Source organism: Plectropomus leopardus, chromosome 22 (genome assembly GCF_008729295.1).
Source record: "Plectropomus leopardus isolate mb chromosome 22, YSFRI_Pleo_2.0, whole genome shotgun sequence".
Classification (NCBI taxonomy): Eukaryota; Metazoa; Chordata; class Actinopteri; order Perciformes; family Serranidae; genus Plectropomus; species Plectropomus leopardus.
The window spans coordinates 23150056-23169259 of record NC_056484.1 but is presented as its reverse complement, the minus strand read 5'-3'; the positions used below and the strand labels follow the sequence as shown (position 1 = coordinate 23169259).

At 40.1% G+C, this 19204-nt stretch overlaps 1 protein-coding gene across 1 annotated transcript; it reads right to left on the bottom strand.

Annotated features, from left to right (window-relative positions):
* Window positions 1-308: 308 nt before the first annotated feature.
* On the bottom strand, window positions 309-18602 carry LOC121961380 (RAD50-interacting protein 1-like). The gene is given in 16 exon segments (XM_042511351.1): window positions 309-1166; window positions 2948-3066; window positions 4209-4389; window positions 6135-6355; window positions 7309-7413; window positions 8407-8501; window positions 9371-9508; window positions 10463-10688; window positions 10776-10886; window positions 13892-13957; window positions 13959-14082; window positions 14705-14845; window positions 14966-15139; window positions 15371-15486; window positions 17514-17639; window positions 18227-18602. Coding segments are annotated over 16 exon segments (2385 nt in total). The 5' UTR covers window positions 18461-18602; the 3' UTR covers window positions 309-958.
* Between the last annotated feature and the right edge of the window lie 602 nt (window positions 18603-19204).

The following is a 19204-nucleotide window of genomic DNA, read 5'->3' as shown; positions in this document are numbered from 1 at the left end:
CATCGTTATTGGTCATGTCATGTTATCGCTGCTTACATAAACTACAATATTTGCATGTAACATTGCATGCTATCATAAATTACATTTATTATTTTTATGTGTATTACAATTGTTAAATGTTATGTTATTGTTGCATCTCTCCTGTCTTTCTCTTTCCTTTATGCAATTTTGTCATCTACTGTAATTTAATTTGTTTTTTACAACATCTATTGCACGTCTGTCCATCCTGGCAGAGGGATCCCTCCTCAGTTGCTCTTCCTGAGGTTTCTTCCATTTTTTCACCGTTATAGGGTTTTTTGGGGGGGAGTTTTCCTTCCCTCTGAGGCAAATTGTGATATGTGATAAAGGACGTGATGAATAATATTGAACTGAATCAAACTTTATTGAACTAAATTAAATGAGGTGAAGCGGTACTGATGCACTAAAGCCTGCTGGTCAGAGAGAGGCGACCAGAAACTGACAACCACCCGGAAAACCATGGACATGCTCCTGTGTAATTTGGGGAAAAGGGAAGAGGAAGCTCTAGCCGCCTTGCATCTATTGTCGCTGTTAACAGCCAGGGTCAAAGCCAGCAAAAATAGACAAAGCACAGCCTCACCAGACAAAAAAAGGAAAAAAAAGAAATGTGCAACATCACTGCAAGGATGGTAGTATTCTGCTCAGGAGCAGAGCAGTATAATGAGACCTTTGGCATTGCAGGTTATCAGGGTTTATTACATAATCCATTATAACAATTGTTATTTCTCCTTTGTGGTATATGTCAGTCAACTCAGGTGACAGGTAAGTGGGTCCCCAAAAAATAATGCACAATAAGTTCATACAATGACAATGCAATAGTATCAACTCACTATTACCACTATCTGAACAGTCTGAAATATTACCTGTCTTGTTTACAAAGACAGTTAAAGCACTTGCTCTGATTCCCCGTCAGAAAATAGTGCAGGGAGGATTGTTACTGTCAAGGCCAGGAGGCTCTGAGGTTGAGGAGGATCAAGACGTCGCAGGGTGCCAAGCAGTAAACCCCCAGCTCATTGAGCGCAGACTCCGGTGTAGGATCCCCTGTACCCACCCAGTCTCTCGTCTCCTCCTCGGACTCTTTGAGGAGATTCCTCAGCAGAATAGCAGAGCCCACGTTAAGACACAAGATGATACACGCCTCCTTAACACTGCAGAGAGAGAGAGAGACAGAGAGACAGAGAGAGCAAATGGAGACAAACTCATGAGAATGCTCATTAAAGTTATCTCTTTCAGTTGTGCTCTTAATCCTCGATTGTCTTTTTAATTCTGATTTTCCAGTGGCTTCATGATTTGTTGGTATTTTCTCAGCTCATCTAAATAGATGATCAATGCTAACCCATCTGTCATGACTGGAGCATAACCCCACACACAGATGGTTCTCCTGACAAACACTTTGGGATGTGACCAAACTCAAACGTTTTTTTTGTCGTTCATATTTTATTCATTTTGAAAACACTAAAATGTACTTATGTACTGTACTTATTACACAAATACAAATTATAGAGATATAAAGGGATCCACAGACAGACAAAAGGAAAATAAATAACATCAATAATTATAATAATAACAATAATATTAATAACAAAACTAGAAAATTTCGGCAGAAATTTTGAAGGGTGCCTGCCGCTGAGGGGCCACTAATGTATGTGAGGAGCAGGAGGGGGGTGGCCACACTTTAACTCAGGGCCACAAGACACAAGAACCAATTAATGGACATTAATCAGTAAGTGATATCTTTAATAGACCACAACGGCCTACAATTAAGGGCCCCCTCAAGCTCAGGGGCCACAAGGGCCAATCAGTGTCTTACTTGTAGGCCCTCCAAAGGGCCCACACTGTCCCACTGTGCTGCAGTGGGACAGTCTGGGGGTACTTGTATACGCGTTTAGTGTGTACTAATGCATGCGCTTCGCAGTGCAGGCACTTCGGGGTATGTGTTGCACCGAGTAGTAATAGGTTCCTTGCACTGCTTCGCAGTGCAGGCACCCTAATAAAATCAAAACAAAACAAACTAAACCAGAAAACAACAACAAAAAATAAATAAATAAATAAAAACAAAACTTGGCAGCCACATAGAACCCACCCCAGCACTACAATCTTTCTTCAGTATACATATACATGCATACACATACACGATACAGTATACACATACATAAACATCTAAAGCACAGTGCAACTTTCTCCATTAACCCTTTGAAACCTGGATTGCTATCACTTCTCTTGTAATGCATTCAGATGATTTTCACAACTATTTAAACCTTCATGAGCAAATTGGTTTGATTTCTTTCAAAAACATGGGAAATAAAGGCAATGACTAACTTGGCAAGATGTGTCCCGCAAACTGCAAGAAATTAGTGGATTTAGAAAGTTATTTTTAAAAAGGTAAGAGGAAAATGTCGAGACAGCTCAATTTATAATTATCATAATTACATATGTGATATTATTTTACAAAATTATTTAAATTTTTAAGCAGTTTTTTATGGGAATTTCCTTGTGTGTTTGTTTTATTTGTTGGAGTTGCTTTACTTTGCTTTTTTTTGTTTGTTTGCTGTTTTTTTTTTAAGATTTTTTTGGGGGCGAAATGTGGGAGAGAGAGGAGGAATGACACGTAGCAAAGGGCCACAGGCTGGAATCGATCGCAGGCTGCTGCAAAGACCTCAACATATGGGGCGCACACTGCAGCAGGTGAGCTAGAGGCTGCACCATTTTTCGGTAATTTTCTTGTACTTCTTACTCATTACTTGCTGATTTTTGGGTAATTTCTTCTTAAATTGCTTATTGCCTTTTTCCCATGATTTTGAAAGAAAGCAAGCTAATTTGCCTAGATATTAAAGGGTTAAACAGAGAAAAGAGGTACACACTCTAAACAACAGCCTTGTGATGACCCCCCCCCCCACACACACACACACACACACACACACACACTTACTGCTTGAAGAAGTTCTCAGGTCTTTTGCAGTAGTGACCAAACAGAGGAAAAAGGTTTCTGGTCATGTCGAACTGAAGCTGAGCTGCTCCGCCTTCACTGAAATGATTGGACAGGATCACCTGAATAAGGCACACACAGTACATGATCAGAAGACATGTCTGAACAAAGTGCCAGGAGCAGCATGGAGCAACACGTGGACAAGACGCTATTTTAAGGCATAAAACAGGCAGAGTATAGTATGTCAAAATAGCCTGAAAAAGTCGTAGTGTAGTATAGAATAGAATAGCATAGCATAGCATAGCATAGCATAGCATAGCATAGCATAGTACAGCATTCAAAATAGTATAAAAAATCATAGGATACTACATCATCTATACATAAAAAAGTCATAGCATATCTTGTACAAAATAACGTGAAAAAGTTACACTAGGGTATGTCATCCAAAAATGCATGAAAAGTTCATGGAATGGTATGTCGGCCAAAATAGATTAAAAAAGTCATATTATACTACGTCGTCCAAAAAAACATAAAAATGTCATAGTATAATATGTTGTCCAAAAATGCATGAATATGTCATAATTTACTATGAAATCCCAAAATGCGTTAAAAAGTCATAGTGTAATTATTGGTCCAAAAACCCACAAAAATGTCACTGAAGGTGTGTTATGGAGCAATAATGGAAAGGCAAGCCTCTTACACATGGGAGTGGTCACGTATGAGGGATTTCTGGGAGCTGATAGTCCACGATTTCACAGAGGAATTTTTGAGGAGTTATATAAAAGATATAACAGATTATGGAATAACACCTCTTGTATCATGTGACCTACAAAAGCAAAAAAAAAGTGTTTCCATTGCAGTTATGCAAAATATGGCTTTTTTGAATCGCCTGAAATACCACTTTCATGTATGTGTAAAAACATTTTTTGCGATAAATGGGATTTTTTTTTAACTGATGTGTTTCCATTAGGGGTATTTCATATACACAATTTCAATTTACACAATTTGAGGGTTAATGGAAATCCACCTCCTCTGATATTGGGAAGCCAAACTTTATTGACTGGCTAACATTTAAGAACCAAAATCTAGATTGTAATTTTAACGTCTCCCCTTGCTATTAACTTCTAATTCTGGTCACTGTAAAATTTTTGGGCCTGGCCTGGCCTGGGCCTTTATGTCTGCTTTACGGTTTGTTCTTAATATGCTCTGCCACAAATGAAACCCAAACAGTACAGCAGGTTTTTAGTGCACGCTAATCTCTTACATCCTGGTAGAGAACGTGGTCCACTCTCTCGGCCAGACCCTGCCAGGCCAGCTGGAACAGAGACAGACTCAGGACCTGATGAAGGTGCAACAATCTGTCTCTCACACAAAGCATCATGGGACATGCTGAACTGGACAGGGTCATAGTGGACTGGTCCTGCTGGGGTGGTAGGGACAGCCACCTAGAGAAAAGACAAAGACAATAAATCAGAGTTAAATCTTTAATCACCCTGACTGGTGAAATCAGCAGAAGAGAAACCAAATCAATCCATCTGAAAAACAACCCCAGGGCCAAAACCGGGAGATAAAATAAGAAGGTAATTATTTCCAAGGTTCAGAATGTCTTTCCTAACTATTTGAGATCTCCTCTGCCTCTCACTGCTCCATCGCAGTCATCTCTCTGCATCATTAACAGCATCCTGTCTCCTTCTGCAGGCGTCCCTGTTTTACACAGTCAGCATCTGGGACTGAGCCCACTTCGAAAACTGTTATGTTACTTTTTGTGCTTGGAAATGCTTCATTTGAGTCAAGGCAAACTTTATTTGTAGAGCACTTTTAAAAGTAACAGTTGACCTGAGAGATGAACAAAGCAAAACTGAACTTATTTAAAGAACTATCAAAAATCACACCAGCATTTTTAATAAATGATCGATTATGAAAAGCTAAAGGACAAAGAATAACACACAAAACAACTGCAGCCTAATTAAAATTAGGACAGACAAAGTTTAAATTTACTCAAGTTTAAACATCATGTAAAGAGTTCAGCAAAGGTTATATAGCAGTGATACTCAACCAAATCTGGCCCCCAACAGGGTGCCGGGTGGCCCCGCAACCATTTTTTAATTCGAAAAGAAAATAAAAATAGAGTTTGTTGATCAAAAAACTTGCCAGTGGAGGATCCCCTGGACCCCCTGACATAGGTCTTTGCTAAGCCCCTGATGTCCTAAAATCTAAGAAATGTCCTAAAATCCAAGAAAAGTCTTCAAATCATAAAAACATCCTTTAGTCCTAGAAATGTCTAAAATCCTAAAAATGTTAAAATCCAAGAAAGATCCTCAAACCCTAAAAATGTCCTGAATTCCTAGATATGTCCTAAAATCCTAGAAATGTCCTAAAGTCAAAGAAACGTCCTCAAATTGTAAAAACATCTGAAAATCCCATAAATGTCCAAAATTTCCAAGATATTTCCAAAACCTGAAATGTCGTTAAATCCTACAAACATCCCAAAATCCTAGAATAGTCTGAGAAATGTCCTAAAATCCTGAATATATCCTCAAATTTAAGAAATGTCTTATAAATCTGAGAAATATTCTAAATCTTAGCATTGTCCTGAAATCCAAGAAATTTACTGAAATCCTAGAAACATCTATGGGGCTGCTGCGACTGGCCCCTGGCCTCCTGTCATTTTGCAAAAGTTGACCCAAAGCAAAGCACATTGAGTATCCCTGCTGTATAGAATATTTAATGTTGTTTTTAATGGTAAACAGATCTGTACATCACTGGCAAAATGATGAAACCAAATATTATGTCTATTAAAAAATGGAACCCGGAGGCAGCATACACAGTGAGAACAGCATAGGGCCAAAAATGGAGTCTTGCGTAACCCCACAAGTATATTGGGGCCACTTCAGAGGAATGCTCACTGAGGCGAACCAAGAAACTCCTATCAGTCAGGTCATCACTAAGCTAACTCGGGCTTTGTAAAAAGGCAAGGCAAAGCAGGTTTATCTATAAAGCAAATGAAAAAAAATAAATTAAAGTGCATTCCATGAGCCAAGCATATCATTCAATCTAGTAACATTCAGAAAAAAATAAAACCTACAGTAAATATTGAAGGCAAGAGACTGCACAGACGGCTATAGAAATGTGTTGTAAGCTGAGGGTAAGAGGCATTAATATGGTGCTCCTCCTCACACTGATGTCTCACCTGTCTTGGCTGTATGATCTGGCTTTTTCTGTGATTTCCCTCATGGTCCATTCCAGCAGTCTCCCCATCATGTCACCCTTCAGTCGATCCAACAGCGCCAACAGACCTTCAAACAGAGAGCCCTCCAGAGAGGCCAGGCGACCCACCTCCATCACCCCCAGGCCCCCAAGCACCGCCTCCTCGCCGAGAGACACGGCTGCCTGCTGCAGCTGCAGGAAGAACTGCAGAGAGAAGAGGAACAGGTCTGTCACCATCTGCTGGCTGCTCTCTGGAAGCATTGTTTGATTAGAACTCATCTGAATCGTTTTAAACCAATTTTCAGACTTTTTTAAAAAATAAAAACAAAGTTCTTGCAGCTACTTGTGTTTACACAACATTATCAACATGAAGTTTTGTGTCTTTTTTTAAATAAGAGAATTAACTGTCTTTATCTTTATTCCTTTTGAGTACAAACCCACAAAAGTTTCATTTTGGCATTTAAAAGAATCCCTACCACTAAAGCAGCATGATGATCAGTCCTCACATAGGTGACTATTTGTGTAATATACCCTTTTCAACCAAAATTAGGGCGTGTGTGCATGTTTTTTATTGTGACTCTATCCCCTAATAAACAGTCTCCTTTCCCATTGCCAAGAGACCAGAGCTGTGTACACAGCTCCCTCTGTTTTTACTGGTGCATCATGTTAAATGTTATGAATGCTTGGGAAAACAAGTTAGTAAACCATAAAAAGCAGCATGGAGGCCAGCGAAAACGTTTCAGTGGTTACTTCTTTTTCCATATCTGTTGACTTTTAAAATGGCTAAAATTCAGAGATGAGCATTACAATGTTGTGATGCTCTGATAAATGACAGTAACAGAATTATTTCCTATTAATTAATTCCTTTTGCATAAATTTTGAGCACGACTTTAAGAGCATAGTACCATTTGCATGTACACATTTTTTAAGCCGGTCTTTGTGCATACCTACTGTTTTTAGTGAGACTCCTCGTCAAGACTGCCTTTATGACATTTTTCCCAGTGAAACTAGTTTTCATATAAAACCATAGGGCTTGGCGTACTCATGCATGAGAGATAATTAGGAGCTGTCCAGCAATGGCAACATCCTGCTGCTGCTGTGGCCAAAAGAAAAAAAGCTTAAATAAAACAAATAATAAATTCATTAACTCAACTCACCACGTTGTCTCCCCAGTCTCCCAGGATGGTGGAAATGTAGTTTACAGCGTTTAGGATGGCGCAATAACGAGCACCCAGCGGGCAGCGAGACTCCTCCTTCATCACCTAGGAAGGAAAATAACTCTTATTATTATTTAGACACCTCTGCTTTCGTCATTCCTCACTTACAAAATTCTAACTATATTAAGTCCATAAATAACTACATGACTATGCAACAATAATAAGGCAATATGACAGTGGAGAACAGTACAACACCATTACATATAACAAGCAGCAGTGTGCCTACAGAGCATTAAAAAAGCTTGTTATTCCTACCCATCTTACAATGCCCAACCTACTTACACTTAAAGAATATTATACATTATTATATATTATATATTATAATTTATAAATTAAACATTAAAATATTATACATTATTTTGTTCTACTTTCACTGAGCTAATTTTTTAACCATCATCAGTCCTCATCATTTATCAAGTATTATAAACCTATCACTAACTGGTGTTTGTCCTGATGCCACTGTTTTTAGATGAAAAAAACACAAAAATATACAACATGAGAAGTACACTATTATTTTTTTAGGATTTTTTTTTTGATGATGATGACAGTCTGGGATATGTCAATGATTAGCAGCAATATTGATTGTGACAGTGCACCTCGTGGAAACCGCATGTATTTTCTCCATACGCCACATATGGTGAAAATGACTTCACCAGGTGGAAAATAGTAAAAATGACAAATTCCAAGTCAAAAGCCTAGAATGATACCGAGAAATAATACAATGCATGTTTTTATGCTTTGATGGCTGTGGGATCAAAAATGTCAGTTTAAATGCGTTTCAGTGGAGCATTTTTTGACTTTAACAGTCTGAATGAAAAGTTTAGTTCCCACAGTGTATTTTAGACCTATTGTAGGAGCTGAGCTGGAAATTCACTGATTAAACCCAAAGACACTATCTTGCCTACATTGATTCCATATGCATGAACACAGCCAAAATGATCAAATAATAAATAATGAAAAGCGTCTAAATTGCAGCAAACAGTCACTAAGGGTTAACTGTCTTTCTCCCACTGACATCCGTCTCTCTGTCATGGTTACCTGTGTGAGTCGTATGCGGAAGTCATCCACTAGTTCTCTCTGCAGGCCCAGGAACTTGAGTTGTGCAGAGGCACAGGGCAGGGCCCGGTACCGCTCTGAGGACAGCAGGAGGACAGCAGGAGGACAGTAGGAGGACAGCAGGAGGACAACAAACACAAGAGTTTTACTCTTCATAAGCTCTGACTTCATATATTCCTATCGTGTGCTTTAGCAGGTACCCTGTAAAGTCTTTCAACTCTTGGAAAGCTGTGGAGGAACGTTGTTATCAGCAGGTCCCTGTTTTGTTTGTATGTCATGTATGCAGAGAAGGTCACGTCATACACCTTCCTGTCAGTGCTTTCAGACCGCTCCACAAACCATCATGTGGTGCTTTTTGAGGCATCGGTATCTGCAGATATGGGCTTAAAATAAATGATTAAAATCAGCCAACATGCTGATTTTTGCCCATATCACAAACCAATATTTTTTCTAACTGACAACATGAACATATTTTTCTTATTTTGCACAATGAAAGGATATTACACACACTAAAAAGCACTGTACTTCATGTCTCCATTCGCTGGTGGGCCATCATTGATAAGAATATACAGAATATTATGTCAATTAACCAACAACAGAGACTTGATGATCACTAAAATTAGTGGGGAAAAAAAGTGGAAGTAGTGGTATTAGTGATGTGCAAAATGTCCGTGTCAGTTATCGGCCAAATGAGTTGTTATTTATCGGCATATTGGATATCGGCAAAAAAATCAAATATCATGCATCCCTTGTGCTACTGTAACAAAAAACGCAGCAGTGTGCCTGTAAAAGGCAGAGAGAAGAAGAATTTTTTTCCTTCCATTTTAAATTTCGAAAGATGGAAAATGGTCGATAAACAAGCGTCTGCTGTATTACATGTAAATGTTTCATGCTTTACTAAATAAAAGAGCATACAGATAGTGAGTTAAATACTGCGTAGTCTTACCTGTGATGACCTGTAGCAGAGTCATGAAAGTCTCAGCACAGTCTGGAGCCTTCAGCTCATCCATGTCACTGATGTCTTTGTACTGAGAGCTCCAGGCTCCCTCTGCTGACAGCATGGCGTCCATCTTCTCCACTGCCACTGAGTACGCACACAAACACAGCGTTAGGATGCTCTTCACGGCTCTTAGAGAGGCCGTGCACACTGCATGTCTAAACATGTCACCGGTGGTATGCTTGTATGGAATGATAGTTTGTTGGATGTCAATAAATCTCCATCTCTGTGCCACATGCTGATCTATTTGCAGCGTCCCAACACATTTTCATGAACAAAATTTCCAAACTTTACCATGACGTTTCAAGGACCCCCCTTCACAATTTTTTATTTTTATTTATCTATTTTTTACCTTTCCCAAATTTTTTCCTTTTTTCCATTTTTCAGACATAATTCCAGTGTCCCCAGTGAAGTGTACAAGGACAATGGGAAATTTGAAAATCCAAAAATAATCTAAATTACTGTAAGTTTTTAAAGTTTCTTGCTATAATAAGTGATGTAATTTTTGCAAAAACATGCATTCCAAACCCATTTCCTTAAAAAAAATAATAATTGCCAACATTTTTTTAAGTTTTCTATAAAAAATTGCCAATTGAAAAATATATCTGAGCTTTTCTTTAAATATATTTGAAGACAAAAAAAAAAGAAAATCAAAAACCTTTTCATGTTTTTAATAACAATCACTAAAAATGTTAATGTTTTCTACGGAAAAAAATTACCCAAAAGTTTAAAGTTTTCTATGACTTCTATGAATTCTATGATGAATTCTATGACTTTTCCAGGTTTACCATGACCATGGGAGCCTTGTATTTGGTATATTGACAAGGGATTTCTCTGTACTTTCTAAAACTGCCTGCTATTAAATCAACTCAGAAATCTCAAAATGTATAAAGTTTTTGATACCAAATCACAGGATGTTTTTTGGTGTCTAAATGTGGTATTTCGGGGGAATTTGACCATTTCTATCAATGCTCCAGGGATCAAAACACTTTAATGTAGCACCAAATCTGAGATAATCACACCATAGCTAGGTATACTTACTCTTCTTTTCCACAGTGAGCCACTTCTGAAGGATAGCGTCCTCCAGTAGGAGGTGAAGCAGACCGGGGTGCACTGCTGGGTACGACTGGTTTGTTCGCAGCTCCTTCTCAAACTGCAGCACCTCCTCCACAAGGTGACAGAAGAGCACGTCGTCATAGAGCAGCCTGGAAGCATCGCTGGCCACCTTCTCCTGGACCAGAGACAGCAGGCCTCGACACAGCTCCACCTGCACGCGCATGCACACACACGCACAATAACTACCTGTGTGGACTAACCAGATGAGATCGGAGCAGACAGGTGTAGATCAGCTCACCATGGCACTGATGGAGGCCCCGGCTCGGTCCAGGATAGGTTGGATCCTTTCCTCCATGAAGGCCGAGCTATTTCCCATCCACATCAGAACCTGTGTGAGGTACCACTCCGGCTGGAAGACGCAGACAAAGGAGGAGTTTGAGCTCTTCTAAAGCTTTGCCAAAGACTCTTTCGACTGATTTTCTGTGGGGACAATAAGTCTCTCTGATCCAATTGTACAAGCAGATATTAGAGAATCAGGACCGAAAACCTAAAGGTTGTTGCAGTCTTTGCTGACAGTGTGTTTAAGAACCATCATGACTAGTGCCCAGAAAGAACTAGTGTGTGTGACATGTTGTCTGACCAACAGGAGGTAAAGAGTTCACAGCTGTAAAGCTGCACTCAGTCTCAGAGTGTGCTTCTACTTTGGCTGTTCAGGGAGACATGGGAATTCCTGGATCAACAATGCAAAATGAGAACTGATAGACCGTGAAATCATTTGCAAAACAGGGTCAGTAAGAAGGTTTTCCTTTGAAGAATATCTTACAATTCTGTATGAGCTACAGACCTTCATGCTATTTTAAAGAAGCTCTCATGGTGTTCTTGAGAGCTTCCTCCGAAATCAAATTAGTTTATCCTTTTGTCCAAGTGGACATTTGCGCCAAATGTGAAGTTCCCTGAGAGATCTTAAGATATCACAGGAATGAGATTGATGAGGTCACAGCAATCATCACCTTTGACCACCAAAATCAAATTAGTTCATCTTCGAGTCCAAGTGGAAGTTTGTGCCAAATTTGAAATAATTCCCTCAAAGCATTATTGAAATATTGCGTTAACAAGAATGAAACAGATAAGGTCAGATTTACCTTGACCTTTGATGAAACAACATCTAATCAATAAACTCTTGAGGCCAAGCGGACGTTTGTGCCAAATTTGAAAAATTCCCCAAAATGTTCTTGGGATATCATGTTCACAAGAATGAAACAAACTCAGACAGACAGACTCAATAAGACAACATTGTCTGATGGGAAACTTTGTAATAAGACAGGTCTACTTTAACACTGAGCTGTCTGAAGTTTCTGCTATCATGTGCTTGCCATGAAACTGTAACTCTGGTAATCATTACAATTTATGCACAAAAAATATATGTTAATGTGTCAAACCATGCTCAGATTAGACACATAAACTGAAGTTGGTGTCAGTCGGTTTCGGTGGTGTGCATAAATTCTGAGTGTTTTCAGGTGTGTATATCAGGGGTCGGCGGATTATTGGCCTAGTCGATTATCAGGGCAATATCTGGCATTTGCAGATTATCTGTATCAGTGTTTTATTTTAATGATCACCGATATTAACTAATGAGAAAGTGCAAAGAAAGTGTCTGCATGGGAGGAACTTTTACTTTGTAAAACCACAGGGAGATATTGTTATCTATTCATTTTATAAAGCATTTACTTGACTTTTTAAAAAAGGTTGCTGGTAACTTGCTGTATGTAATGTTGAAAATTTCAGTTTTGATGAAACATTTGCGAAAGGCATTCAAACAAAATTTTGTGTTGAAGGACCTCACAGGCAGATCCTTCAGAGTGTCATGGCGAGGAGAGGTGTCTAGGTCACATGGCCTATCGACAGGGGTTCCTCAGAGGTCGGTGCTTGGTCCCCTACTCTTCTCTCTGTACACCACCTCACTCGGTGCAGTGATCCGTTCCCACAGTTTCTCCTACCACTGCTATGCTGATGACACTCAGCTCTTCCTCTCCTTTCCACCTGACGACAGAACGGTCTCAGCTCGATATCAGCGTGTCTGGCTGATATCTCCACATGGATGAAGGAACGCCACCTTCAGCTAAATCTGTCTAAGACCGAACTCATGGTCTTTCCAGCTTGTCCATCTGTTCAGCCTCAGATCAGTGTCCAACTTGACTCGAGCCTACTTGTGCCCACAAACTCAGCCAGAAACCTGGGTGTCATGATTGATGACCAGCTGACCTTTAAGGTTCATGTGGCCTCAGTTTCTCGGTCTTGCCGTTATGCCCTCTACAACATCAGGAAGATCAGACCCTTCCTGACCCAACAGGCCACACAGCTTCTGGTTCAGGCTCTTGTGATCTCACGCATTGACTACTGCAACTCTCTTCTGGCAGGCCTCCCTGCATGCTCATTCAAACCTCTTCAGATGATCCAGAATGCAGCAGCACGTCTGGTCTTCAACCAGCCCAAAAGAGCACATGTCACCCCACTGCTAATTTCTCTTCACTGGCTTCCAGTGGCAGCCAGAATCAAATTCAAAGCACTTCTCTTGGCTTACAAAACAATCACAAGAACTGCTCCAGCCTACCTGGAATCCCTGATGCAGGTCTACTCTCCTTCTCGCCCACTACGCTCTGCATGCGAAAGACGCCTGGTGCTTCCAGCCCAGCACGGCTCTAAATCTCTAGCCAGACTCTTCTCTTCTGTTGTTCCCAAATGGTGGAACAAACTTCCAAACTCTGTGCGTTCTGCTGAGTCCCTTTCTACTTTTAAGAGACAATTGAAAACTCATTTGTTCCGAGAACACCTAGGCACTTAACCTGACTCTTCTCCGCTTTGCCCTTTGGGGTAAATTAAGTCAGAAGGTCCAAAACCCAGCACCTAATGATTATCTAGCACTGACAAAGTTGTGTGATGTTGTATGTTGACTGTCATCGTAAGTAGTGATACTGAGATTGTTGAATCTCAGATGCTGAGATCGCTACTGGTTATTACTTTGGTTTAAAAAAAAAAAAAAAGGGGGGGGGGGGTGGTCTGTGCGGCACTTCTTCTGCCACTAGACGGCAATACCTGTGACCAATCACACCTGAAGCACTTTTTGCACTTACTAAGGGTTTTTTCCTTAAGTCTAAATTCTTGCTTGTGTTGTACGTCGCTTTGGATAAAAGCGTCTGCTAAATGAAATTGTAGAATTGTAGAATTGTAGATTTTGTTATATTCCAAATTCCAAACACTGACAGAGAGATCTTCATTTTTCTTCTAAATGCATATCAATTTAAATATCGGTTATCGGTCTTAGTGACTCCTAATAATTAGTATCAGTATCATCCCTGTAAAAACGATATCGATCGACCCCTAGTGTATATGTGATGTGAGTTGTGCATGTGAGACCTTGCTGAGGGAGTTGGTCTGTCGGTTCCCGTAGAAGTGGTATCTGAACCTCTTGCTGAGCGGGCTGCAGCATGATCTGAATGGGCAGGCAGAGGGGAGGAGGTTTGGACAGAGGTGTGGATGCAGAAGCAGGCTGGGTGGAGGGCGCACCTTGAGAAGAGGCCGAAGCCCTTTGGGATATGAGGTCATCACTGACGGAGGGAAGTTAAAGAAAACAAAGACTGGAGAAGCTGCAGTGTTCAACATGTTTACCTCCTGTTAGCTGATGTTGATGCTGATATTGCAAAACAATCAAACAGTGAATACAATTTTACTTTGGCTTTTAATTGAACTTTATTTAATTAATGACTATTTATTGTTATATTTTAGTCAGTTTTACAGTTTTACTAATTTCTAAATCATTTTATTACTTCTAAGATATTTATTAAATTATTTTACTTACTGTTTTTATCCTTTAATTTACCTCTTATTTACAGTTTATGTATTTTACTTATTTATTAATCTACTTATTCATTTATTTTTATTATTGTTATTTATTAATCTATTTATCTACTTACTTATGTCTTTTTTATCTTTCTGTTTATTGGTTTTATGGTGATTCTGGTGTTTCCTTATTTACGGTAGCATTTCCTCAGTTCCCGGTTTAATGAGTACTATTTTGTGTGTGTGTGTGTGTGTGTGTGTTATGGTTTTTTATTGTATGAAACACTTTGTGTTACAGTTAATTTGTATGAAAGGTGCTACACAAATAAAGTGTGATTGATTGTAAAAGAAAGATTGTATGTGAAAGTAGAAGCCCAGAGTGAAGGATACGAGGTCTGCAGGGCGAGCAGCTGTGAGACGAGCAGCTCCAACTGGCTGCTGATCTCCTGACCGTTGGCGGTGGGAGTCAGAGACTGAGTTGGAGGGGAGATGATCGGCCAGTGAAGCTGAGTCAACACTTTCTCAAAATCACTGTGTGGGAATTAAAGAGGAGGACTGAGCTCACATATCAAACACAGGATGATGATCTTTGCATTTCAGAACTTTGGCACATTCAGACAAATAAAGGTCGGGGGTTGGGTGGAGGTTTACCCGGCCAGTCTGTCTTTGATGATCTTGTGCCAGAAGTGTAGTGTTTCTCGGAGGAAGTCCTGGAGGTGAGAACATCCGGACTGGCTAAGTCCAGTGTCCAGTGCAGCCATGCTGTCCACTGCCCGTATGGCCTCCCAGACACTGCTGGTCATCAGACACTGCTGGACTGCAGCACTGCAGACACACAACACACAGACATTCTACCAAGACCTCAACATTTAGAGTGACTGACTACCTGTGCCCATCCTGATTTAGACCCCAAGCTATTATATGTCATTGCTTAGACCTCTATACAACTCAGCTTGTGCTTCACTTTTACGGTTCTTTTCTTTACATTGACCCCCTACGTCCATCGTCATCTCTGTCTGTCCACACATCCATGTGTCACTCTCCAGTTCACAGTACCTGAGTTCTTCTATATGTTGAAGGCATCGTAGGTACTTGACGTGTCTCTCTATAGTGTCCACCTGGTTAAGCGTCTGGCCGAGACTATCCATCCAAGGCTGGGCCCCCTGTAGGTGCTGGAAGGTGTAATCATATAGGAATACAAACCATTGTTTATACATCCAAGAATGGCCTAAGTAAATTACTTTATAAGGCAGGTTTCCATTACAGATTTGCACACAAAACTTCAATGATTTTGTCAAAATGTCGATAAAACACAATTGTGAGATGTCTCCACTGAGTGATGTTATGAGACTTCTCTGATGATAACATTCCAAGAAGCATCGTGATGGATATTCAAAACATTAGCAGCTTTATTTCTATTGCAGCCACCACACTAGCCATCATTATTTTCAATCCAAGGCCATGTAGGCGAGTTATGGAGCCATAATGGAAAGGCGAGCCCCTTAAACATGGGAGCGGCCATGTATGAGGGATTTCTGGGAGCTGATTTCACAGAGGAATTGTGGATTCAGAACTTCCAGATGATCTGCTCAACTTTTGAAGAGTTATGTGATGCAGTAACAGCTCTTGTAGCTCCTGCTGCATCATGAGGGAGCCAGTTCCTACTGACAAGCACATAGCCATAGCATCATGTGACCTAGAAACGCCAGTGTGTTTCCATTGCAGTTTGGACAAATATGGCTTTTTCAATTCGCATGAAATACCAAACTCAAGTGAGTGTAACAACTTTTTTGCAATAAATGGGAGTTGGGTTTTTTTTTCTGTGTTTCTATTAGGCGTATTTTCTTATTTTATATCTAATTGCAATTTCAATTTGTGCAGTTTGAGGGTTAATGGAAAGCCATCTAGTGTCTTTGTCATACAGACATAGAAATCTGCTTGCATCACCTCTCTGGTGAAGTAACATTATGGAAGCATTTGGTGGTGTTAAACATAGCAGGATCGTCACAGAGCTGCAACACTTACATGATATTTGGCATTTGGAATGTGTCAGGGCACTCTGTGGCCCCTTTTGTTGGAGAACAGCAGTAAATTGTAAATTGACAACAAAAAATAAAAATTAAGGCTTCGGAGTTTATGTTCATTAATTAATGTGAATTTGTTTTTTTTTCCTTCTTTTGACTTGCACTGCACAGAGAGAAAGAAATTCTCAAAAAATAGCCAGCTATTGAAATCCACACACACACACGCACGCATGCATGCAAGCACACACACACACACACACACACACACACACACACACACACACACACACACACACACAATGGTTAATTCAGGCTATTTTTTTGTTTAACAAGTTTAGTTTCCTGTTGCATGTAATGATCTATTCATGGCAGTGCTGTCCTTAAAAGGCTCTGTGTGAAATTCAGAGCATATGGGTTGTTGGACAAAAGGCAGATGAGGACGGCGCATGCTCATGCAGCGACCAGCAGCAGGTGTAGGCTCTGTGTTTGGCAGTACTTTTGAGCGTGTTTTTATCGTTGTTTTATTGCTTTTACATTAGAGTTTTTTGGTAAATATCAATAAGTGTCCTCCAGTAACTGACTCAGGCATTGAGATTAGCACTGACAGTAACAGATATGTGAATATGATTATGATTATGATTTGTTGTTGCTGTTGTTGTTATTGTTGTTGATGATGTTGATGATTATGATGTGATTGGTGACAGTAACAGTACATGTTGTTATTGCAGGACATGAATACAGTCAGAGGTAGATGATGTGATTTGTAAGACTAATAGAAACTGTTTATGTGATGATTTGATGAGTCTGATGTGTGTACCAGTGTAATAACAGTACATGTTGTACTTGCATATACATGAATATATATATATGACACAGTCAGAGTGTGTACCCATAGACTGATGTGGTTTGTATATATACTAATATATATATAACTTTACATATATATATATATATGTATACACAGTGTGTGTTGCAGCTGGTCTCTGCTGTCACAGTCTGATGTGTGTACCCATAGACTGTTTATATACATATATATATATTATATATATATATATATATATATATATATATATATATATATATATACACAGTCTGATGTGTGTACCCATAGACTGTATATAACAAGTATATATATATATATATATATATATATATATACAGTCTGATGTGTGTACCTGGTGCAGCTTGTTGGAGATGAGTCTCTCCTTCTGCAGCAGCTCCTCCAGAGAACATGTGGCCTCCTCAGCAGCACACAAAGCTGCACACACTTTAGGAGGCACGGAGCTGGACACGGTCACTACCTGGAGGACAAATACACAGTCACAACCTGCAGGGCACAAATACACAATCACAACCTGCAGGACACACATACACAATCACAACCTGCAGGGCACAAATACACAATCACAACCTGGAGGACACAGTCACAACCTGCAGGACACACATACACAGGGCACACATACACAATCACATCCTGAGGACACAGTCACAACCTGCAGGACACAAATACACAATCACAACCTGGAGGACACAGTCACAACCTGCAGGGCACAAATACACAATCACAACCTGCAGGACACAAATACACAATCACAACCTGGAGGACACAAATACACAATCACAACCTGCAGGACACAAATACACAATCACAACCTGGAGGACACAGTCACAACCTGGAGGACACAAACTACACAGTCACAGCCTGGAGGACACAGTCTCAGCCTGGAGGAGACACATTACAGTGCTTCAGAGCTAACACAGTCATGGACAGACTTTATTTGAGTCATGTGGTCAGTTTCAAACTTAAGTTGTAAATATTTTTGGTTTGACAGACAAAGACACCGTCTGTCCCACTGGACAGGCGTCTCTCAGAGGTGTCCCTCCTCACCTGCTCCTCCAGCTCGCTGTTCTCCTCTCTCAGTCTGTCCAGCAGCTGTCCAACAGTCTTCAGGGACTTCAGGTCGCTGCCGACTTCTTTCTCCAGAAACTCCAGCACATAGTCATGTCGAGTGTCCGAGTCTTCTGAAAATAACTCGCTGTCTCGGCTGTTTGTGTGAGCGGGGTTTGAAAAACTGTCTGACAGTTTGCTCATCGTTTGCTGGACTGTTGTGGGCGCCGCCATCTTTGCTCTCTGCAGCCGTCAACAAACTGTCTCGGATGTTAGAGGAGGGAGCGCTCGATTTGTGTCTCTGAGACCGGTTGGTTAAACTGTATGTCCACGTTTTTTTCTTTACTCCAAGTCCATCTAGAACGTATTGTCCATATATGACCTTAAATAAAGATAATTTGATACTATTTGTCCTACTCACTCTGTCCACTGAACTGCGCGTTCTTGCGTACGCAGCAGGCTCGTCCCACCAACACTGTATCTACGGGACACACTGACGAAGAAAACGAACTCACACGTTTGACGTCGACACCAAAGAGTCTGGCCACACGTCACACGCTACACGTCAACAAATACGTTCTTATTTATTTTATCAGAAAGAAAAACAAAACAAAAACAAAAATTTCATCAAAATTGGAAAACTTTGGAATAAAAAATGGTGCACAGAATCAAACAAAAAATAAAATAAAATGAAACTGCACATTTAAAGAAGAATAAATAAATGATGACATTTTAATTGTAGATGTGTGAATTAAGTGCCAGTCTGCCTGTGGCGCTTTCTGGTGCATGTCAGGTTCTGTTTATCCTCTTGGCCCTGGATTTCTGACCCTTCTACATGTATGAAATCATACATGTTCTTCATGTCGTTTAACCCTTTGAAACATGACCATATTGACTTGATTTCTTTCCAAAATATGGAAAGGAGGCAATGAGCAACGTAAAATTGAGCAACACCAAATTATTCAAATTAGCATTAAA